The 24,147-nt window shown below is 42.4% G+C and overlaps 2 protein-coding genes across 23 annotated transcripts in view; one reads left to right on the top strand and one right to left on the bottom strand.

The window, feature by feature from the left end:
- Positions 1–507: 507 nt before the first annotated feature.
- LOC129855871 (cyclin-dependent kinase 2-associated protein 2-like) lies at positions 508–6,394 on the bottom strand. 2 transcript variants are annotated; one of them, XM_055923965.1, is made up of 5 exons: positions 6,292–6,394; positions 5,330–5,487; positions 3,536–3,627; positions 3,079–3,199; positions 508–1,987 (listed from the first exon to the last, which is right to left on the bottom strand). In XM_055923965.1, exons 2-5 carry the CDS (start codon positions 5,382–5,384, stop codon positions 1,920–1,922), a joined length of 336 nt encoding a protein of 111 aa, XP_055779940.1. In that variant the 5' UTR covers positions 5,385–5,487; positions 6,292–6,394; the 3' UTR covers positions 508–1,919. The 2 variants fall into 2 exon arrangements, with proteins under 2 accessions (XP_055779940.1, XP_055779939.1); XM_055923964.1 differs by lacking the exon at positions 6,292–6,394 and adding an exon at positions 5,855–6,272.
- Positions 1,985–24,147, top strand: part of LOC129855863 (neuroblast differentiation-associated protein AHNAK-like) — a 37,609-nt gene continuing 15,446 nt past the window's right edge. For 9 of the 21 annotated variants that reach the window (XM_055923942.1, XM_055923946.1, XM_055923950.1 and 6 more), the window contains exons 1-20: positions 6,786–7,031; positions 8,104–8,166; positions 8,365–8,718; positions 11,117–11,281; positions 13,177–13,326; positions 13,530–13,628; positions 13,770–13,811; positions 13,917–13,946; positions 18,080–18,100; positions 18,198–18,263; positions 18,404–18,424; positions 18,522–18,587; positions 20,404–20,481; positions 20,732–20,797; positions 21,038–21,115; positions 21,361–21,426; positions 21,665–21,742; positions 21,981–22,058; positions 22,292–22,369; positions 22,883–22,960. In XM_055923942.1, coding sequence (XP_055779917.1) covers positions 6,992–7,031; positions 8,104–8,166; positions 8,365–8,718; positions 11,117–11,281; positions 13,177–13,326; positions 13,530–13,628; positions 13,770–13,811; positions 13,917–13,946; positions 18,080–18,100; positions 18,198–18,263; positions 18,404–18,424; positions 18,522–18,587; positions 20,404–20,481; positions 20,732–20,797; positions 21,038–21,115; positions 21,361–21,426; positions 21,665–21,742; positions 21,981–22,058; positions 22,292–22,369; positions 22,883–22,960 — 1,717 coding nt within the window. In that variant the 5' untranslated portion in view covers positions 6,786–6,991. Of the gene's footprint in view, positions 2,096–6,783; positions 7,032–7,587; positions 7,613–8,103; positions 8,167–8,364; positions 8,719–11,116; positions 11,282–13,176; positions 13,327–13,529; positions 13,629–13,769; positions 13,812–13,916; positions 13,947–18,079; positions 18,101–18,197; positions 18,264–18,403; positions 18,425–18,521; positions 18,588–20,403; positions 20,482–20,731; positions 20,798–21,037; positions 21,116–21,360; positions 21,427–21,664; positions 21,743–21,980; positions 22,059–22,291; positions 22,370–22,882; positions 22,961–24,147 lie in introns of those variants that run through there. The other 12 variants (XM_055923938.1, XM_055923957.1, XM_055923951.1 and 9 more) reach the window with 12 other exon arrangements.

Raw genomic sequence — 24,147 nt, 5'->3', positions numbered from 1 at the left:
ATTTGAGGCATGACTAAGATTTCTGTCCAATGCTCCCCAGAGAACTTGACAGCTTGTACAGTTTTGTAAAGAATGGTCAGACATTGTCAAATCTAGGTGTGCAAAGTTGGTAGAGACCTATCCCAACACTCACAGCTGTAATTGCTTCCAAAGGTGCTTCCACCAAGTATTAACTCAGGGGTGGCAACTTATCCAATTATATTTTTCTAAACACATTTTCCTTAAAATGTGTGGAATATGGGGTGTAGATATGTGGGAAAAATCCTTATTTTAAATGCATGAAACTGAGGCCCTGTCAACAAAATGTGAAAAGTTCAAGGGCATGTAGACTTTCTACAGGAGGCTGCTGAGGGGAGGACGGCTCATAATGGCTGGAACAGAGCAAACGAAATGGCATCAAACATGTTAATTATGTGTTCACCATCCCACGCATTGCGCTCCAGACATTACCCCCCCCAATTAAGGTGCCATCAACCTCCTGTGCACTGCATAAAAACGAAACACTCGTTTTTAATTGGAAAACTTTTCATTTTATTCAATTTTTGAAGTACAGAACTGCAAAAATTGGGTTTACAAAATTGCCATACTAACAAAACTGATTTCAGGTGTGTAGTGAGGTAATAGTTAATTGGGAGGAGGATGAAGGGCAAGGAAAGCTTGATCGTATGCAGCAACTAGAGGGTGCTATGACAGCAGAAAATGTAAGCATTTCACTGTAAGGTCTACACTTGTTGTATTCAGTGCATGTGACAAAGTTTGTGTATTTTCAAGATGCTGTAAAGCCTTGTTCACATCAAATCCATATTTTTTTTTTTGCATATCCGATTCAAAACGTATTTTTCCTGCAGTCTGAACAGTCAAATAGCACATGGAATAGGATATTTTAAGCCACCTTCGTAGGTGGTTTGAAGTCAGATACAAAACTGATTCCTGGCCATGTGACTTGTCTGAATGGTCAAATCTGATTGATTTACCTTTACCTGATGTACCTTACCTTGTTGCTTGCTAGCTACACTTGACAGTTTGACAAGAATGTGCCAACTAACTAGCTTATTAATCATTTACAAATAAATGAGTGAATGTGCTAGAAAGATAAACAGCTACCTAGTTAGTTGACTGCTGTGTCTAGCCAAACACTTGTTTTGAAAGTTGGAGTATCTTATCCTGAGGCTTTTAAAGTGTTCTTACACTATGATTTTGAACATTCAAAGCAACTGGGAAATGTAAATTGCAGGCATTGTCACCGTCACTTGCTACATAACTTCTGAGTGATAGGAAGCACAAGCACCAACACCAATGCGCACCCCCCCCCCTCCCCTCCCCTCATTACTATGACAACTAGCATAGCCATGTCAGCAACTGACTGTCTGAACACACACATCTGATTTGGTCACTTGACTTGCTGTTTGGACAGCCAGTATTGCAAAACGGATTTGAAAAAACTAAACTGATTTGAGCATTAAGGCCTGCAGTGTGAACAAGGCTTAAGTGTTGCTTACTGTAAAACAATGTGTAATTGAACCTTTGGTTGTTGAGTGGTGTCAGTATAGCAGCTAAGAGAAAGATTCAGAGTATCAAACTCATCAGATAGATTATTGAAAACTACGCCATAATGAAATGTCTATCAGAAATATTTTACATCACCCCCACTGAACTGGACAACCAGGATCAGACAATATTTACCAGGCCCTCGTGGTGCCTATGAAACCGATATAAGTTACAGGATGTTCTGAGAGCAAACTGTCCTACAACTGCAAAATGTGTTACACATTCTGAACACACCCCATAGGCGATGTGAGAGACTACATGGAAGAGGGAATGGAACAAGGGAAGGTTACAAGTTCAGTCAGGATAACGAAGACGTGACACATAGATGAGGCCTGTACAGAGACGAGGGACGGGGGGAATTCTGCCAAGGGTTATGTGCGAGCGCTCCTCTCTGTCTCTGCCAGACACTCCCTGACCAGCGCCCTCGCGTGAATGATACCTAGAAGACAGATCAACAACATCACAAGTTGGGATTTATAACTTCTACTTCATGTGTGGAGATTTCCACATTTAACCTGAATGTGAATTGAAATGCAGCTATTTCCAGGTAAACTCATATGTACTAAGTATTGGTGCCATGTGAGTAGGGAAAAATGGGATCCTTGGGACTAACTGTCACCTCATTGAAGTTGAAATGTATTAATGTTAGGGTAGGGACATCACAAGGAGCCCAGATAACCATGTGAGTAGAGAACAAAATGGCCGTCGTGAGAAGCATGGGTGAAATGTTTGTTTAATTGAAAAGTATTTACTTCAGTAATTATTCATAAGAAAAACATGTTCCTTGGGATTACAAGCCTTGGAATAGGGATTTCTGGACTGACCATCTCAAATACTATGACTACCTTTCATCACCAAGTAGTGGTTAATTCATTATTTTTGATGTGTCCTGCATTTGTGCAATTCCACGCGACGAGACTCCGATATTCCACTTTAAAATGTATGCCAAACCAAAAAAACACTGATTTCAAAGTTTAACAAACCGTACAAAAACGATGGTTTTTGTTTGGTATCCATGTTAAAGTGAATCTTAGTCGCAGCGTAACTCCGTTACCATGGAATTTCCCATTTTCATTTTGTGCATAACATTTACGTTTCACGAATTGAACATCATTTAGGCATCTTTGGCTTTAAAGGACTGGACTGGCTGTCATTTTGCTATTTGAAATTGGTGGATTTAAACTTTGATGATTGATTGACTGCGCTTGTTGATGGTTTTATTGAATGCAGGAAGCCTTGGAACATATAATTTGGCTTATTTCAATGATTTACGTGTGCTGCTGCAGCCATGCAATGTTGCTGATTGTTTTCACCCACTGCCTTATGTTCATTTCTTCTAGCTGTGTTTATGCCAATAATATTAATGTGCTTACTGTCTGCTTGCTGGTTATGTGCACTGTGGTTAGGAAAAAGGAAAGTAACCTCTATGGAGTACTGATAAACACCCTACGTCAATACAACCACAACCTTTGCTCCAAGCTTCGGGAGGATATTTGTGGCCTAGGCGTTTAGCCGGGCAGGCTGCAGTACCTCTCTTTAGCCTCTCCATGGCGCTCTTGCTCCCGGCGTAGGTGGGGCGGATCTCGCGACTCATCTCCTCGATGACTGACAGCAGCTCACTGTAGGTTGAGCCTTGACACACTTTCACTGGCTGTGTGTGAGAGAGGGGGGGGATACGAGACAAAGGTCATATGCTGGAAGAGAGCGAAAACTAGAACTCCGAATTGACCCTGAACAAGATATAATCATTTAATACAAAGTAGAGATACGGGGATAATTACCATGACGAATCGACAGAAATGCAAATAAACATACAATTAAATTGACCAGAAATGACCATCTGCTTTTTATTTGTTGTTAGTGATACCTGGACCCTATTGATATATATACCCTGAATAACATCACATGATATTTAACATGACTTTCTAAAATAGCATAGGCCCTAGTTAAAGCAGTTGGAGATGAGGATCAGGCTGTTCAGTCCCACCTGAACGAAGCCCATCGACGGCGGGCCGAAATCACTGAACGCCGGTCTGAAGTTGGAGGAGGAGGGGAGTGAGGGGGAGGGCACACTGGAGCCTAGGCAGAGGAAAGAGAGAATTCAGACGCACTGAAGCGCCCTATGACTGGTTAACATCTTTGAAATGGGAGGCAGGGGCAGAAAGGCTGCGTGGCGTCGTGGTGTATTCATTCTCAGGTAAGAGGGATTGTTACATTATGGTTGGTCGGAAACTCAGCAAAAAAAGAAACGTCCACTCACTGTCAACTGCGTTTATTTTCAGCAAACTTAACATGTAAATATTTGTATGAAAATAACAAGATTCAACAACTGAGACAAACTGAACAAGTTCCACAGACATGTGACTAACAGAAATGGAATAGTGTCCCAGGACAAGGGGGGGAGGGGGAGGGGGGGGGGGTGGGGTGGCCCTAGCCCTAGCCCTCACCCTCCGATCCAACAGTTTCCAGATGTGCTCAATGGGATTGAGATCCGGGCTCTTCACTGGCCATGGCAGAACACTGACATTTCTGTCTTGCAGGATATCACGCACAGAGTGAGCAATATCGCTGGTGGCATTGTCATGCTGGAGGGTCATGTCAGGATGAGCCTGCAAGAAGGGTACCACATGAGGGAGGAGGATGTCTTTCCTGTAACACACAGCGTTGAGATTGCCTGCAAGGACAACAAACTCAGTCCGATGATGCTGAGACACACCGTCCCAGACCATGACGGACCCTCCACCTCGATCCCGCTCCAGAGTACAGGCCTCGGTGTAACGCTCATTCCTTCGACGATAAACGCGAATCCGACCATCACCCCTGGTGAGAAGACTGCGACTCGTCAGTGAAGAGCACTTTTTGCCAGTCCTGTCTGGTCCAGCGACGGTTGGTTTGTGCCCATAGGCGACGTTGTTGCCAGTGATGTCTGGTGAGGACCTGCTTTATAACTGAACTACAAGCCCTCATTCCGGCCTCTCTCAGCCTATTGCAGACAGTCTGAGCACTGATGGAGGAATTGTGCGTTCCTGGCGTAACTCGGGCAGTTGTTGTTGCCATCCTGTACCTGTCCCACAGGTGTCATGTTCGGATGTACCGATCCTATGCAGGTGTTGTTACACGTGGTCTGCCACTGCGAGGACGATCAGCTGTCCGTCCTGTAGCGCTGTCTTTGGCGTCTCACAGTACGTACATTGCAATTTATTGACCTGGCCACATCTGCAGTCCTCATGTCTCCTTGCAGCATGCCTAAGGCACGTTCACGCAGATGAGCAGGGACACTGGGCATCTTTCTTTTGGTGTTTTTCAGAGTCAGTAGAAAGGCCTCTAGTGTCCAAGGTTTTCATAACTGTGACCTTAATTGCCTACCGTCTGTAATCTGTTAGTGTCTTAACGACCGTTCCACAGGTGCATGTTCATTAATTGTTTATGGTTCATTGAACAAGCATGGGAAACAATGTTTAAACCATTTACAATGACGATCTGTGAAGTTCTATGGATTTTTACGAATGATCTTTGAAAGACAGGGTCCTGAAAAAGGGGATATTTTTTTGTTGCTGAGTTTATATGACACTCAGGTTTGCCGTTGACGTGCAGTGTGTTCCCTGGGCAGGTATAGGACCGCTAGTCTTATCTATTGAATGGAATCCACTGCACTGTGGTAGGGTAGAGAGTTCAGTAAGATGGGTGGAGACCAAACCAAAGCTGTGTAGTGTAGAGGGTGCATCTATAGAAATAGAAATTATAGTGGATACAAAATAACAGATTGACAGTCGGCAGAAACCTGGCGGGGTGTGGTTGGAGCCGGACGGGGCAGGGGCGATGGGTTTGTAGCTCATCGTGATGTCACTGCGGACCTCCCCATACAACGACGCGCCGCTTCCGTCTGTCCCGTCGACCCGGTGCTGATACAGCTTTACTGGTGGGCTGGGCCCCTGAGAGCTAGGAAGAAGAAAGTTGTGTACTTATGGTCATGTATGACATTCATTAACTATACTGTCAGTTTAGCCTGGTCCAGAATATACTATGTGCTATGCAAGTATTGTTGAATGCTCTGTATGGCCAATTGGGTTTGGCATGACAATGATTGAGGAATGTTGTTTAAGTCATACAGATTTGGGCCAGGCTGTCATGACGTTGTCAGTGGTTTAATGACGTTTGCAAGCATATGACTTAATGACCCAGACCTTAGGTTATCTAGTTAGCGAGTAATCCAACAACCCCAGCTGGTTCAAACATTTGTCACAACAGTGCCTGTTTCCTCTAGCTACATCAGCTTAGCGGGCAACTTTTCACAGTAAATCAGTACCTCATCTGGTCGTAGCCTAACTAACGTCAGCTAGGTAGCCAAGCTAACGTTAGCTAACTGTAGGTCGCTAACTAGTTACAGAACCAAAGGTCGACGAGATGACATCTTGCTTCAGATGAAGTCAAATTAATAGAAACAAAACTGGTTAGCGGGTGACCTAACTTGAAATTGCAATGTCTTTGTTCACCACTGCGCATGTCATAGCTAGTTACTTAGCAAGGAAGCTAGCTACATTAACTAGCTATTTGCTGACAGGTTTGCATTCGGTGTGAAACAGGCTTACTAGCTAACATTATCTAGCTAGGTGCACAACAAAGTACATAGCTATAACGTTCTAGTTACAGAATGAATTTGCGTTCCATAGGTTTAAGTATCTAAGTTGCCATTCAACATGTAGTAGAAAACAAAACTCAAGGGGAACGGCTTTCGAAATGTACCTTTCTAGGGGAAGATTTTCAGCCAGGTCGAAAAAGCAGCTTCCTTTCTCCTGTTGAAAGGGGCGTGGCTGTCAATGCAAATATTAACTGAATATTCATAAGTTGGCGCGTTGTCATTGGCTGAATTAGGCTGAAAAAATCAAAGGCAGGTGAGCAGAACTGTCTATTTATCAGCGCCTTCCCTTTTTATTTAGAGGTTTCTGCACTGGTGTGTATTTTTTCATAATCTCTATGGTATTCAGAGTTTGAGTGTAAAGAAAAAAATCAAATAATCAGGTATAGGATTACCCCAATGATTTTTTCCCCTGTGATTAAATGATTTGTGGGCATGTCGATTTGATGGCTTTCCAGGTCGTCTTTTTCACAGTCACGCTACACATATTATCAGATCTCACAACACCTGGATTAGTGTTTAACATTTCCGGAATCACATCAATATGATATAGCAATCTTCTGAGATGCGTAGTGTCGACCTGGTATATCACCTTTTGTCAACCATTAACCCATGTTGCTGCAAGAAAAGGGAAAGTGAAAGCACAATGAAATATATAGGGAGTGGGCAAGAAAAATGACTTTCGCGCTTACTAACTATTCGATTTGCATTCTCATTTTACGGTAGAATTGAAATGCACGGGATGTATGTTGGAGGGTCATGAATCTATAGGATCATTGGAGGATCCCTAAAGTGAGGATACATTTGATGTTTACAACCGTTGGAAATCGAGGCACCATGCACTTAGGTACAAATGCATTTTCTATGACTTCTCCAGTAAAAGATTAGTTAACATTTAAATGAAAGGTTATCAGTTACCTCTTAATTGAAAAAAGTTATGCTTCTTCTATTCCCCCTTCTCACAACTTTTCACTTGCTTTTGTCTATTAATAAATGTTACATTTATGACTTGCCCCTTGGATTTGTTACATTTGTTCTTTTCCTTTCATAGTAATAGAACCATTTTGTTAGATTTATTCTCAATGTATTATTTCTAGTAATGTTTTTTGCCTATTACTATTAGGTATGTATTCTATATTCTTCCATTAAACCCAGTTAAAATGACTACTGTGCGTGTACTTTTCTAAAATGGCTGCTAGTGCTAGTGTGGCTATTTAATCAATATACTGTAGCAGTAGTAAAAAGATAAAACCAATGTCTGAAAGTCCGAAGTTCAGCCTCACAGGCTGTTCATTCACCTTCACCTGGTTACCAATTAACCCAATAGCTACACTTCTGAGAGAAAAAGCGGGATCTGATTAGACCATGAGTGTACAAAACATTAGGAACATCTGCTCTTTTCATGACAGACTGACCAAGTGAATCCAGGTGAAAGTTATGATATTTTATTGATGTCACTTGTTAAATCCACTTCAATCAGTTTAGATGAAGTGGAGGAGATGGGTTAAAGAAGGATTTTTACACCTTGAGACAATTGAGACATGAATTGTGTATGTGTGCCTTTCAGAGGGTGAATGGGCAAAACTAAATATTTAGGTGCCTTTGAAGGGGGAAAGGTAGTAGGTGCCAGGCGCACCGGTTTAAGTGTGTCAAGAACTGCAAAGCTGCTGGGTTTTTCACGCTCAATAGTTTCCTGTATGTATGAAGAATGGTCCATCACCCAATGGACATATAGCCAACTTGACACAACTGTGGGAAGCATTGGAGTCAACATGGGCATAATCATTACGACAATTTTTGTAACTTTATTGGTGAAGTATTTTGATACTTTGTATGTACCTACAATGTTAATCTCTCTCGGGCTACCGAACACCTAAATCGTGATAATGTCATTCTGATGTCCTTTATCTTCTATGCAGGGTTGTGTCTGAGGGTGCTGATACTGGCTGCTCTCACAGTTCCCATCAGAGCAGCTCAACCTGGTGAGAATGTTTAAACAGTTAATCACATAAAAGTAACTGAAAGGAAACGGTTTTCTGGACACAGAAAGTAATTTCAATGGTGATCCAGGTCAGGACTATGCTTAATCTGTGTCCAGGATACTGGCCCTGGGAGTCTAGCACAAATCAGTCACCATCTCTTTCTCTCTCCCTCTTTCTCCCCTGTCTCTCCTTCTCCAGCCCAGATGACATTCACCTTAACTGTCCCTGATGGTCCAACCTCGACCCTGTCTGGCTCCTCTGTCTCTCTACTCTGTCAAGTTTCACCTCTCTTCAATGCTGAGTCATTGGAGGTGCGCTGGTATCGTTCCAGTAACTATCACAGTCCTGCCTTGTTGTACAAAGATCACAAGATCCAGGAGGCCCCTCTGGACCCCCAGTACAGGGGCAGGGTGTCTCTAACTGGGGGGATGGAGAGGGGGAACGTGTCCTTGACACTGGAGAGGGTCACACTGGAAGACAGGGGGGAGTATGTGTGCCAAGTCACCAGTGAACAGTGGTATGAAAAGGCCAGTGTCTTCCTCACAGTGAATGGTAAGGGTTATCTCAAATTGATGGTGAAACTGTGTATTGTGGTGTCACCAACAAAGCACCTGATCCTAGATCAGCACTCCTACTATGAGACACTTTATGAATACAAGCCCTGGAGTCTTTGGTACCACAGAGTTTAAAAAAAAATGGCAGTTACATCTGCCACCTATGTTTACAATGGGTGGGTTTCATTTGTGCAACGTTCCAACAGGAATCTGTTCCAAAAACTTTGTAAATAATACGGATGCCAATAAACGCATACACGTAGCATGATCAATTCATCTAGCAAACTAGCTGCCGAATAGGCATCAACTCACCACTTAGCTTATTCTTAATGTTTGTCTATAGGCCACCAGAGTGAGGACAGACATTTTTCAGAATATACTTGGTGAGTGATACCTACTCGGTATCTTATTCTGCAGTTATACAACTTTGTATGCATTGTTTGTTGGCAACCTTGTTATTTACAAAGTGTTTGGAACAGATTCCTGTTGGAACGTTCCACAAATTATACCCACCTGTTTACAATTGCATTAGGGGTACAGCCACTACAAACTTCAGCTGTATTTAGACTTATATAGCCCATTAAAACATCTTTAGAAGCGATAGGGGCATCCATGTAATGTAAAAAAAAAAAGAAAAGAAAAGGGCAATCCATCTTTAAGTAATTTAAGAAAATGTCATGGATGCCCCTATCCTATTGAATGTTAACTAGCAGTGGCTAAAGTTAGGTGAAGTTTGTCGTAATCGTTTAAAAGACAACCAAAACATGGAATACCGTTTCTCCTGTCCCATAGACTACTTTCAGAGTGAGGAACCATCTAACATTAAATTGTAAAATACATAAACTCAGCAAAAAAAGTAACGTCCCTTTATCAGGATCCTGTCTTTTAAAGATAATTCGTAAAAATCCAAATAACTTCACAGATCTTCATTGTCAAGGTTTTAAACACTGTTTCCAATGCTTGTTCAATGAACCATAAACAATTAATGAACATGCACCTGTGGAACGGTCGTTAAGACACTAACAGCTTACAGACGGTAGGCAATTAAGGTCACAGTTATGAAAACTTAGGACACTAAAGAGGCCTTTCTACTGATTCTGAAAAACACCAAAAGAAAGATGCCCAGGGTCCCTGCTCACCTGTGTGAACGTGCCTTAGGCATGCTGCAAGGAGGCATGAGGACTGCAGATGTGGCCAGGGCAATAAATTGCAATGTCCGTACTGTGAGACGCCAAAGACAGCGCTACAAGGAGACAGGATGGACAGATGATCGTCCTCGCAGTGGCAGACCACGTGTAACAACACCTGCATAGGATCGGTACATCCGAACATCACATCTGCGGGACAGGTACAGGATGGCAACAACAACTGCCTGAGTTACACCGGGAATGCACAATCCCTCCATCATTGCTCAGACTGTCTGCAATAGGCTGAGAGAGGCTGGACTGAGGGCTTGTAGGCCTGTTGCAAGGCAGGTCCTCACCAAACATAACCGGCAACAACGTCGCCTATGGGCACAAACCCACCGTCGCTTGACCAGACAGGACTGGCAAAAAGTGCTCTTCACTGACTAGTCGCGGTCTTGTCTCACCAGGGGTGATGGTCGGATTTGCATTTATCGTCGAAGAAATGAGCGTTACACCGAGGCCTGTATTCTGGAGCAGGATCAATTGGAGGTGGAGGGTCCGTCATGGTCTAGGGTGGTGTGTCACAGCATCATCGGACTGAGCTTTTTGTCATTGCCGGCAATCTCAATGCTGTGCATTGCAGGGAAGACATCCTCCTCCCTTATGTGGTACCCTTCCTGCAGGCTCATCCTGACATGACCCTCCAGCATGACAATGCCACCAGCCATACTGTTCGTTCTGTGCGTGATTTCAAGACAGGAATGTCAGTGTTCTGCCATGGCCAGCGAAGAGCCCGGATCTCAATCCCATTGAGCACGTCTGGGACCTGTTGGATTGGAGGGTGAGGGCTAGGGCCATTCCCCCCAGAAATGTCCAGGAACTTGCAGGTGTCTTGGTGGAAGAGTGGAATAATATCTCACAGCAAGAACTGGCAAATCTGGTGCAGTCCATGAAGAGGAGATACACTGCAGTACTTAGTGCAGCTGGTGGCCACACCAGATACTGACTGCTACTTTTGTTTAGGGACACATTGTCCAATTTCTGTTGGTCACATTTCTGTGGAACTTGTTCAGTTTATGTCTCAGTTGTTGAATCTTGTTATGTTCATACAAATATTTACACATGTTAAGTTTGCAGAAAATAAACGCAGTTGACAGTGAGAGGACGTTTCTTTTTTTGCTGAGTTTATCTTGCATTCTTCCAAATCATTCTGTCATTCAATCTGTGTCCTAATAGTTGTGGCTTGTCCCCCCCTTATCTGTCCATTAGTAACAGGTAGTGAACCAGTTCTCTCTGTAGCTGAAGCAAGAGGAGGAGGAGGCCAGCTGAACGTTACATGTTCATCAGCGGGCTGGTCACCACAACCTAAACTCACCTGGAGAAACAAAGATGGGGCAGAGATCAGAAATGGACAAGAAGTACTCAACTCTTCTGGTAATTACATTTTGTTACTTCCTGTCAAGGGTGTGTATACTGGTGGCGAAGTCGGGTGCAGGTGAGCAGAGTGTTGTGAACAGGCGCACACTTTATTCAGGCTGGAGTGAACAAACAGACGGACGCAAACTGCGTCAAAACCTCCAGCAAAAAGGCAAAAGTGCAAAGCGCGAAAAAACACTCACCAAAGCTAATGTACCAAATGAACATACAACGTGCACCACATAACCACATAACAACAAACAATTTTACAAAAAGACATGGAGGGGAACAGAGGAATAAATACATGCAGTGTGATTAGGGAATGAAAACCAGGTGTGCAGGGAACAAGACAAAACAAATGGAACAATGAAAAATGGAGCGGCGATGGCTAGAAAGCCGGTGACGTCGACCGCCGCTCGAACAAGGAGAGGAGCCGACTTTGGCGGAAGTCGTGACACTTCCTGACACTGTGTAAGGGTCCTGTGTGTAGCTGGTGTAGAGTCAGGCGCAGGAGAGCAGATGTGAGTAAGAAACATACTTTACTCCAAAATTCACAAATACACGAGCCCACAATAACGGACCAAATTACAAACCAACAATCACTCACAAACAAACAGAGGGTTAAATAATGAACAAGTAATTGGGGGATTGAACAATTTGGGGATTGAACAGAACGACAGATTTTTACCTTGTCAGCTCGGGGATTTGATCTAGCAACTTTTCGGTTACTGGCCCAACGCTCTAACCACTAGGCTACCTGCCACCCCAAAATAAAACATGTAAAAATGCGGGACACCAGTCAACAACATCCGGTGAAATTGGAGGGCGCGCAATTCAAATAAAAATTCGTAATATTAAACATTCATGAAAATACAAGTGTCTTACATAATTCAAAAGTATAGAATCTTGTTAATCGAACTGTGTTGTCCGATTTACAATAGGCTTTACAGCGAAAGCGTTTGTCTGAGGACAGCGCCCCACATCAACATATTTTTCAACCAGCACAGGCGTCACAAAATTACAAATAGCGATAAAATCACTTACTTTTGAAGATCTTCCTCTGTTTGCAATCCCAAGGGTCCCAGCTACACAATGAATGGTCATTTTGTTCGATAAAGTCCTTCTTTATATCCCAAAAAGTCAAATTAGTTGGCGCCATTGATTTCAGTAATCCACTCTTTCAACATGCAGAGAAAGGAATTCAAAAAGCTACCAGTAAACTTCATCCAAACAAGTCAAACGACGTTTCTAATTAATCCTCAGGTACTCTCATATCTAAATAAACGATAATATTTAATACGGAAAGTAGTATGTTCAATAGGAAAGAAAAATAACAAAAAGCGCGCCCTCATTCTCGCTTCCCAAAACACTACTTTTCTTATGGAGCTCTCTCTCAGAAAAACTACAATTACTTGTTCTTTTTTTTTAAATGAAGCCTGAAACCTTGTATAAAGACTGATGACATGTAGTGTAAGCCATAGGAACTGCAATCTGGGAGACGGAAATATATATCAGCAATAGGTTTGCGTTGGAAGAGCCTGGGCGCAAAAAAAAAAAAATTGGGGTTAAATTTTTGCCTGCCATATCAATTGTGCATTACTGAGGAAGGGGGTCGAGGTCAGTTAAGGTCACATTAAGGGAGAAGGAACAGTTTATTGCCCGTATTCCTTAACTTCCTGCCTAGCAATAAAAATGTAATGTTTAGAGAGAAGGAGGAGACTCCACCCAAATTGGGGTAAATATATTACCACTGGTGGAAATATGTTTGTGTGGGTTCAGTTGTTCGATCCTTTGGGGTGAATAAACTTGGTTGGAGCTTTAATAGAGTCCGTCAATTTCTTACTCTGATATTTAGAACCTAACAAAGTCAATGTGAATATTTTTGATTTCCCCTCCCCATCTTCCTGTATCAGATACCCAGGGCTTGGTGAGTGTTAGTAGTTGGCTGCTGTATGCTCCCTCATACTCCGATTGGCTCGCCTGTACAGTCTCTCTGTCTGAGGAGGCGAAGAGAGAGGGCAGGATTCTGACACATGCATACACAGCTCCTACAGCTGCACCTGGTGAGTTAGTCTCCTACACAAACATCCTACCCACGATCAGATCCCTCTCTCCCCATCCCACAGACACTAGTTTAGAGGATGAACATGTTGAAGAGGTGTCTACAGTTTATTTTGGTAATTCATTTCACTGTGATGATGTTCTGATGATATCATGTCTTGAGAGCTTTAGAGGCATTTGATCCATGTGGAGTCTCTGTGTGCAGGAGTCTCCAAAGAGGCCTTCATTGTCACTCTGGTCCTGTTGATCCTGTCTCTGGTCATCATCTGTGCTCTGTGCTCTGTCATCCTGTGGAAACGAAGAGGTATCTGGAATTCAGTCATATTAGTGTTTGTGATTTAATTATAAGAGCAAGATGAAACAGTTATAATGACCCTAAATAGAATTGTGTCATAAAATATTTTGTCCATAACATATTTAAACAATAATATTTTTTATATTTTAGGGTCCATGTGGTCTTCATCCCAAAAGTACAGAAACCGTTCAGGTAGTGTGTTTCATCTGATAAATAAACTAAGAATAAAATATGAGTTATGACATAACATAAACAATGAGTTTATTTTATTTTGACAATTGTGTCTCTATATTTCAGATCAAACTGAGCTGGGACAGAGGCCAGCAGGTAATTGTTTCATTTTGATCTCTGGGTGAAGGCTATCATAAGATACACGCAACTTATTTTTGAGAACCTTTCCACTGACACAAAGCATGATATGCACATATCTCAATAGGATTTGACTCTACTTGTTCCACAATTTACCTTTTTATAATAATTTTAACCTTCTCCATTCAACAGAGCAAAATAAAACTATTGCAGGTTGTTCACTATCATGATGATATAATTGTCCTGCCCTGGCCTTAGTATTCTTTGTTTTCTTTATTATTTTAGTTAGGTCAGGGTGTGACATGGGGAATGTTTGTGTTTTGTTGGTTTTGGGTGTTTTTTATGGTAAAGGGGTTGTTGTGTAGTATATGGGTTTGTGTGGAGTTCAGGTGTCTAGCGTTGTCTATGTATGTTTAGTTGTCTAGGAGAGTCTATGGTTACCTGAATGAGTTCCCAATTAGAGACAGCTGATTTCGGTTGTCTCTGATTGGGAGCCTTATTTAGGGTAGCCATAGGCTCTCATTGGTTGTGGGTAATTGTCTATGTGATACGTTTGTAGCCAGTGTGTGCACATCGTTGTTTTAGCTTCACGATCGTTTTGTTGTTTTGTTAGTTTGTATTAAGTGTTTCGTGTTTATTTTTCGTCATCTTTTAAAATAAAAGAAGATGGCTTATTTTCCAAGTGCTGCGTATTGGTCCGTCAATCCTCCACACGATCGTGACAGAATTACCCACCATAGGACCAAGCGGCATGGAAAGCGGCAACAGGACCTACCTACACAGGATTCATGGACATGGGAGGAGATACTGGATGGTAAGGGGCCGTGGGCTCAACCGGGAGAATATCGCCTTCCTCGTGAAGAGCTGGAGGCAGCTAAAGCCGAGAGGAGGCGATATGAGGAGGCAGCACGGAGACAAGGCTGGAGACCCGTGAGTACAACCCAAAAATTTCTTGGGGGGGGGCCTTAAAGGGAGTGTGGCGAAGTCAGGTAGGAAACCTGCGCCTACTCCCTGTACTTACCGTGGAGAGCGGGAGTACGGGCAGACACCGTGTTACGCAGTAGAGCGCACGGTGTCTCCTGTACGCGTGCATAGCCCGGTTCGGTACATTTCAGCTCCACGTATCGGCCGGGCTAGACTGAGCGTTGAGCCGTATGTCATGAAGCCGGCCCAACGCATCTGGTCACCAGTGCGTCTCCTCGGGCCGGCGTACATGGCACCAGCCTTACGCATGATGTCCCCGGTTCGCCTACATAGGCCGGTGCGGGTTATTCCACCTCCCCGCACTGGTCAGGCGACGGGGAGCATACAACCAGGTAAGGTTGGGCAGGCTCGGCGTTCAAGGGAGCCAGTACGCCTGCACGGTCCGGTATTTCCGGCGCCACCTCCCCGCCCCAACCCAGTACCACCAGTGCCTCCTCCACGCACTAGCTATATGGTGCGTGTCTCCAGCCCTTTACCACCAGTGCCTAAACCACGCATCAAGCCTCCTGTGTGTCCCCAGAGTCCTGTGCGTCCTGTTGCTGCTCCCCGCACTAGCCCTGAGATGCGTGTCCCCAGCCCGGTGCCACCAGTCCCGGCACCACGCACCAGGCCTACAGTGCGCCTCAGCCGGCAGGAGTCTGCCGTCTGCACAGCGATGACTGAACTGCCCGTCTGCCAAGCGCCATCTGAGCCATCCGTCTCCCCAGCGCCATCTGAGCCATCCGTCTCCCCAGCGCCATCTGAGCCATCCGTCTCCCCAGCGCCATCTGAGCCATCCGTCTGCCATGAGCCTGCAAAGCCGCCCGTCTGCCATGAGCCTGCAAAGCCGCCCGTCTGCCATGAGCCTACTGAGCCGTCCGCCAGACAGGAGCCGCTAGAGCCGCCAGCCAGACAGGAGCCGCTAGAGCCGCCCGTCAGACAGGATCTGCCAGAGCCGCCAACCAGACAGGATCTGCCAGAGCCGCCAACCAGACAGGATCTGCCAGAGCCGCCAACCAGACAGGATCTGCCAGAGCCGCCAACCAGACAGGATCTGCCAGAGCCGCCAACCAGACAGGATCTGCCAGAGCCGCCAACCAGACAGGATCTGCCAGAGCCGCCAACCAGACAGGATCTGCCAGAGCCGCCAATCAGACAGGAGCAGCCAGATCCGTCAGCTAGCCAGGAGCAGCCAGATCCGTCAGCTAGCCATGAGCAGCCAGATCCGTCAGCTAGCCATGAGCAGCCAGATCCGTCAGCTAGCCATGAGCAGCCAGATCCGTCAGCTAGCCATGAGCAGCCAGATCCGTCAGCTAGCCATGAGCAGCCAGATCCGTCAGCTAGCCATGAGCAGCCAGATCCGTCAGCCAGCCATGAGCAGCCAGATCCGTCAGCCAGCCATGAGCAGCCAGATCCGTCAGCCAGCCATGAGCAGCCAGATCCGTCAGCCAGCCATGAGCAGCCAGATCCGTCAGCCAGCCATGAGCAGCCAGATCCGTCAGCCAGCCATGAGCAGCCAGATCCGTCAGCCAGCCATGAGCAGCCAGATCCGTCAGCCAGCCATGAGCAGCCAGATCCGTCAGCCAGCCATGAGCAGCCAGATCCGTCAGCCAGCCATGAGCAGCCAGATCCGTCAGCCAGCCATGAGCAGCCAGATCCGTCAGCCAGCCATGAGCAGCCAGATCCGTCAGCCAGCCATGGGCCGTCCCTCAGTCCGGAGCTGCAGTCCCTCAGTCCGGAGCTGCCATTCCTCAGTCCGGAGCTGCCATTCCTCAGTCCGGAGCTGCCCCTTACCCTGGTGCTGCCCCTTACCCTGGTGCTGCCCCTTACCCTGGTGCTGCCCCTTACCCTGGTGCTGCCCCTTACCCTGGTACTGCCCCTTACCCTGGTACTGCCCCTGACCCTGGTACTGCCCCTGACCCTGGTACTGGCCCTTAGTCCGGAGCTGTCCCTTAGTCCGGAACTGCCCCTTAATGCAGTGTGGTTAATGTGGAGGGGGGTCAGCTGGAAGAAGCTAAGGAGGTGGTTAGGGACTGTGGTGACGTGGGGACCACGACCAGAGCCGGAGCCGCCACCGTGGATGGAAGCCCACCCAGACCCTCCCCTAGACTGTGTAATGGTGCGCCCGGAGTTCGCACCTTAAGGGGGGGGTTATGTCACGCCCTGGCCTTAGTATTCTTTGTTTTCTTTATTATTTTAGTTAGGTCAGGGTGTGACATGGGGAATGTTTGTGTTTTGTTGGTTTTGGGTGTTTTTTATGGTAAAGGGGTTGTTGTGTAGTATATGGGTTTGTGTGGAGTTCAGGTGTCTAGCGTTGTCTATGTATGTTTAGTTGTCTAGGAGAGTCTATGGTTACCTGAATGAGTTCACAATTAGAGACAGCTGATTTCGGTTGTCTCTGATTGGGAGCCTTATTTAGGGTAGCCATAGGCTCTCATTGGTTGTGGGTAATTGTCTATGTGATACGTTTGTAGCCAGTGTGTGCACATCGTTGTTTTAGCTTCACGATCGTTTTGTTGTTTTGTTAGTTTGTATTAAGTGTTTCGTGTTTATTTTTCGTCATCTTTTAAAATAAAAGAAGATGGCTTATTTTCCAAGTGCTGCGTATTGGTCCGTCAATCCTCCACACGATCGTGACAATAATTTTATAACGTTGATAATCATTTAGTAGCCTAGTTTTGTATAAATTAAATATTTACGATTATTGAATTGCAGGATAATGACCTAAATGCGCTCTGCTAGGGGCAGAAAGCAAAGAACAGATACCAACTACTGAAGAGATAGCAGCTGAAATAGAAATTAATCTGGAAGGTATTAAGTAATAGGGGGAAAACATTTCTTTACCCTCTAAAATGTGTCATGCCAAAAGTGCAGAAACAGTATCTCATCTGATCTGTGTTATAACTCATCTCACACTTAGTTTATTTATGACAACATAAACCATGATGGATTTTATGTTGACATGATTGTGTCTCTATATTTCAAATCAAACTGAGCTAGGACAGGGGCCGGCAGATAACTGTTTCATTCTGATCTCTCGGTGAAATGCTAATACATGCTACTAACTTATTTATGAGGAAACATTCCATTGACACCAAGCATAATATGCACATATCTCAATAGGGTTTGACTCTCCCTGTTCCACAATTCACCTTTTTACAATAACTTTCACCTTTTCCATTCAACAGAGACAAAAAACCTAATTGAAGGTAATGTTCACTCGTGATATACTGTATATGATCTTATATAACTTTGATAATGTAGTAAACTGATGAATTTCAATATTACTGAAATGTGCTCCATTAGGGGCAGAAAACACAATCCCGAGACCTACCGACCAGAGAGCAGCTGGAAAAGAAGTGAATCTGGAAGGTATAGTAAAAGGATAAAAAAATGTATTACATTTTTAATTGTATAATTTGATGATCATTTGTCATAATCACATTTGGATTCGACTTTCCCAGTTCCACATTCACCTTTTTACTATAACTTTCACCTTTTCCAATCAACAGAGACAAAAAAACTAATTGAAGGTAATGTTCACTCATTATATACTGAATATGATATATTATAACTTTGATAATGTAGTAACCTAATGAATTTCAATATTACCTAAATATGCTCCGTTAGGGGCAGAAAACACAGTGCCGACACCTCCCAAACAGAAAGCAGCTGGAAAAGAATTGAATCTGGAAGGTAAAGTAATAGGAGAACAAATACAGTTGAAGTCGGAAGTTTACATACACCTTAGTCAACTACATTTAAACTCAGTTTCACAATTCCTGACATTTAATCCATTGTAAAAAAATCCTTGTCTTAGGTCAGTTAGGATCACCACTTTATTTTAAGAATGTGAAATGTTAGAATAATAGTAGAGAGAATGATTTATTTCAGCTTTTATTTCTTTCATCACATTCCCCGTGGGTCAGAAGTTACACTCAATTGGTATTTGGCAGCATTGCCTTTAAATTGTTTAACTTGGGTCAAATGTTTCAGGTAGCCTTCCACAAGCTTCCCACAATAAGTTGGGTGAATTTTGGCCCATTCCTCCTGACAGAGCTAGTGTAACTGAGTCAGGTTTGTAGGCCTCCTTGCTCACACACGCTTTTTCAGTTCTGCCCACAAATGTTCTATAGGATGGAGGCCAGGGCTTTGTGATGGCCACTCCAATACCTTGACTTTCTTGTCCTTAAGCCATTTTGCCACAACTTTGGAAGTATGCTTGGGGTCATTGTCCATTTGGAAGACCCATTTGCGACCAAGCTTTAATTTCTTGACTGACGTCTTGAGATGTTGCTTCAATATATCCACATAATTTTCCTGCCTCATGATGCCATCTATTTTGTGAAGTGCACCAGTCCCTCCTGCAGCAAAGCACCCCCAAAACATGATGCTGCCACCCCGTGCTTCACTGTTGTGATGGTGTTCTTCGGCTTGCAAGCCTCCCCCCTTTTCCTCCAAACATAACGATGGTCATTATAGCCAAACAGTTCTATTTTTGTTTCATCAGACCAGAGGACATTTCTCCAAAAAGTATGATCTTTGTCCCCATGTGCAGTAGCAAACCGTAATCTGGCTTTTTTATGGCGGTTTTGGAGCAGTGGCTTCTTCCTTGCTGAGTGGCCTTTCAGGTTATATCGATAAAGGACTCGTTTTACTGTGGATATAGATACTTTGTACCTGTTTCCTCCAGAATCTTCACAAGGTCCTTTGCTGTTGTTCTGGGATTGAATTGCACTTTTCGAACAAAAGCACGTTAATCTCTAGGAGACAGAACGCGTCTCCTTCCAGAGTGGTATGATGGCTGCGTGGTCCCATGGTGTTTATACTTGCGTACTATTGTTTGTACAGATGAATGTGGTCTTGCGCCCAAAGATGAACCAGACTTGCGGAGGTCTGCAATTTTTTGTCTTAAGTCTTGGCTAATTTATTTTCCCATGATGTCAAGCAAAGAGGCACTTAGTTTGAAGGTAGGCCGAGAAATACATCCACAGGTACACCTCCAATTGACTCAAATTATGTCAATTAGCCTATCAGAAGCTTCTAATGCCATGACATCATTTTCTGGAATTTTCCAAGATGTTTAAAGGCACAGTTAACTTAGTGTATGTAAACTTATGGCCCGCTGGAATTGTGATACCGCTGAATTATAAGTGAAACAATCTGTCTGTAAACAATTGCTTGAAAAATTACTTGTGTCATGCACGAAGTAGATGTCCTAATCGACTTGCCAAAACTATAGCTTGTTAACAAGAAATTTGTGGAGTGGTTGAAAAACTGTATGCTACCCTTTTAATTGTATAATTTGATGATATTTTGACATAATCGCAATAGGATTTGAATTTCCCAATTTTCATTCACCTTTTTACAATAATGTTCACCTTTTCCATTCAACAGAGACAAAAAAAATTATTGAATGTAATGTTCACTCATGATATACTGTATATGATATAACTTTGATAATGTAACTTTGATAATGTAGTAACCTGATGAATTTCAATATTACCTAAAGGTGCTCCGTTAGGGGCAGAAAACATAGTGCTGACCCCTCCCATACAGAAAGCAGCTGAAAAAGAATTGAATCAGGAAGGTATAGTAAAAGATAAAACATGTATTACCTTCTTAATTGTATAATTTGATGATCATTTGTCATAATTTGATTTGTTTGTCCCAGTTCCACATTCACCTTTTTACAATAACGTTCACCTTTTCCATTCAACAGAGACATAAATCCTAATTGAATGTAATGTTCACTCATGAAATACTGTATATGATATAATATAACTTTGATAATGTAGGAACCTGATGAATTTTTGTATTACCTAAATGTGCTCCATTAGGTGCAAAAAACACAGTGCCGACACCTACCGAACAGAAAGCAGATGAAAAAGACTTGAATCTGAAAGGTAAAGTATTAGGATAACAAATATATTACCCTTTTAATGGTATATTTTGATGATATTTTGACATAATTACAATAGGAGTTGACTGTCCCAGTTCCACATTCACCTTTTTACAATAACGTTCACCTTTTCCATTCAACAGAGACAAAAAACCTAATTGGATGTAATGTTCATTCATGATATACTGTATATGATATAACTTTGATAATGTAGTAACCTGATGAATTTCAATATTACCTAAAGGTGCTCCGTTAGGGGCAGAAAACACAGTGCTCACCCCTCCCAAACAGAAAGTAGCTGGAAAAGAATTGAATCTGGAAGGTATAGTAAAAGAATATAACATGTATTACCTTCTTAATTGTATAATTTGATGATCATTTATCATAATTGGATTTGTATGTCCCAGTTCATCATTCACCTTTTTACAATAACTTTCACCTTTTCCATTCAACAGAGAGAAAAAAGTAATTGAATGTAATGTTCACTCATGATATACTGTATATAATATAACTTTGATACTGTATTAAGCTGATTCATTTTTATATTACCTAAATGTGCTCCGTTAGGGGCAGAAAACACAGTGCCGAGACCTTCCGAACAGAGATCAGATGGAAAAGACTTGAATCTGAAAAGTAAAGTAATAGGATAACAAATATATTACCCTTTAATGGTATATTTTGATGATATTTGACATAATTGCAATAGGATTTGACTGTCCCAGTTCCACATTCACCTTTTTACAATAACGTTCACCTTTTCCATTCAACAGAGACAAAAGACCTAATTGAATGTAATGTTCACTCATGATATACTGTATATGATATAACTTTGATAATGTAGTAACCTGATGAATTTCAATATTACCTAAAGGTGCTCCGTTGGGGGCAGAAAACACAGTGCCGAGACCTTCCGAACAGAGATCAGATGGAAAAGACTTGAATCTGAAAGGTAAAGTAATAGGATAACAAATATATTACCCTTTAATGGTATATTTTGATGATATTTGACATAATTGCAATAGGATTTGACTGTCCCAGTTCCACATTCACCTTTTTACAATAACGTTCACCTTTTCCATTCAACAGAGACAATAGACCTAATTGAATGTAATGTTCACTCATGATATACTGTATATGATATAACTTTGATAATGTAGTAACCTGATGAATTTCAATATTACCTAAAGGTGCTCCGTTAGGGGCAGAAAACACAGTGCTGACCCCTCCCATACAGAAAGCAGCTGAAAAAGAATTGAATCAGGAAGGTATAGTAAAAGATAAAACATGTATTACCTTCTTAATTGTATAATTTGATGATCATTTGTCATAATTTGATTTGTTTGTCCCAGTTCCACATTCACCTTTTTACAATAACGTTCACCTTTTCCATTCAACAGAGACATAAATCCTAATTGAATGTAATGTTCACTCATGATATACTGTATATGATATAACTTTGATAATGTAGTAACCTGATGAATTTCAATATTACCTAAAGGTGCTCCGTTAGGGGCAGAAAACACAGTGCTGACCCCTCCCATACAGAAAGCAGCTGAAAAAGCATTGAATCTGGAAGGTTTAGTAAAAGATAAAAAATGTATTACCTTCTTAATTGTTTAATTTGATGATATTTTGACGTAATCGCAATAGGATTCACATTTGGGTTTGCTTGTCCCAGTTCCACAATTCACCTTTTTACAATAACTTTCACCTTTTCCATTCAACAGAGACAAAAAACATAATTGAATGTAATGTTCACTCATGATATACTGTATATGATATAACTTTGATAATGTAGTAACCAGATTCATTTCAATATTAACTAAATGTGCTCCATTAGGGGCAGAAAACACAGTAATAGGAGAACAAATATATGACCCTTTTATTTGTATATTTTGATGATAATTATACATCATTGTAAATTGATTTTACTGTCCCAGTTCCACATTGACCTTTTTACAATAACGTTCACCTTTTCCATTCAACAGAGACAAAAAACCTAATTGAATGTAATGTTCACTCATGATATACTGTATATGATATAACTTTGATAATGTAGTAACCTGATGAATTTCAATATTACCTAAAGGTGCTCCGTTGGGGGCAGAAAACACAGTGCTCACCCCTCCCAAACAGAAAGTAGCTGGAAAAGAATTGAATCTGGAAGGTATAGTAAAAGAATATAACATGTATTACCTTCTTAATTGTATAATTTGATGATCATTTATCATAATTGGATTTGTATGTCCCAGTTCATCATTCATCTTTTTACAATAACTTTCACCTTTTCCATTCAACAGAGAAAAAAAAGTAATTGAATGTAATGTTCACTCATGATATACTGTATATAATATAACCTGTTGAGGACAGAGGGCGCTGTTTTCACTTTGGGGGAAAATCGTGCCCAATTTAAAACGGCCTCGTACTCAATTCTTGCTCGTACAATATGCATATTATTATTACTATTGGATAGAAAACACTCTCTAGTTTCTAAACCCGTTTGAATTATATCTGTGAGTAAAACAGAACTCATTTTGCAGCAAACTTCCTGACAGGAAGTGGAAAATCTGAAATCGATGCTCTGTTCGAGGCCCTGCCTTTAAATGTCCTTGATATTTATTAGTATACTTGCACTTCATACTTCTTCCACTAGATGTCGACAGGCAGTGAGAGAAGAAATGGAGTGTATAACTTGATCTGGGGTCGAATAAAAGCTCTTGGCATGACGTGTCACCAGTTTCCTGTTTTCTGGAGAGCGCGTGAAGGGACCTGGTTTTGCCTTCTGAAAAGCTGTCGTTATAGACGACTAATATCTCCGGCTTTGATTTTATTTGATACTTGTGACAATATCATCGTAAAGTATGTTTTCTGAATATAGTTTTATTAGATTATTGAAATTTATTCGGGACGTTAGGCGTGTTGCGTTGTGTGCCTTTGTTCAGGAATGAGAGCTTTGCGCTACTTTGCTAGCTTTCCGTGCTAATTGACTGGAGAAGAGGACATTCTAAAACCAAACAACGATTGTTCTGGACAAAGGACCCCTTGTACAACATTCTGATGGAAGATCGTCAAAAGTAGGACCCATTTTATGATGCTATTTCATATATCTGTCGAACATGTGAAATAGTCGTTTGCGCCCAGATTTTGGGTACTCTCTCGCTATAACTAAGCTGGATGTCATAATGAAGTTATTTTTAGAATTCTAACACGGCGATTGCATTAAGAACTAGTGTATCTATCATTTCCTATACAACATGTATTTTCTAGTAACGTTTATGAATAGTTATTTGGTCAGAATAGTTGAGTGTCATAAAAATATCCGCACATTCTGGGAAAAAGATGCTACGTTAGCAC

The sequence above is a fragment of the Salvelinus fontinalis genome, chromosome 5 (assembly GCF_029448725.1).
Source record: "Salvelinus fontinalis isolate EN_2023a chromosome 5, ASM2944872v1, whole genome shotgun sequence".
NCBI lineage: Eukaryota > Metazoa > Chordata > Actinopteri > Salmoniformes > Salmonidae > Salvelinus > Salvelinus fontinalis.
Note: the sequence above shows the minus strand (reverse complement) of the source record. Positions and strands in the feature narration are given on the sequence as shown.

Coding starts and splice junctions, on each gene's coding strand:
- LOC129855871 (XM_055923964.1), bottom strand. Junction 3,628..5,329: donor CTCCAACCACACCCCGCCAG/GTTTCTGCCGAC, acceptor TCCTCTGCCTAG/GCTCCAGTGTGCCCTCCCCC. Junction 1,988..3,078: donor CATGGAGAGGCTAAAGAGAG/GTACTGCAGCCT, acceptor TCTGTCTTCTAG/GTATCATTCACGCGAGGGCG.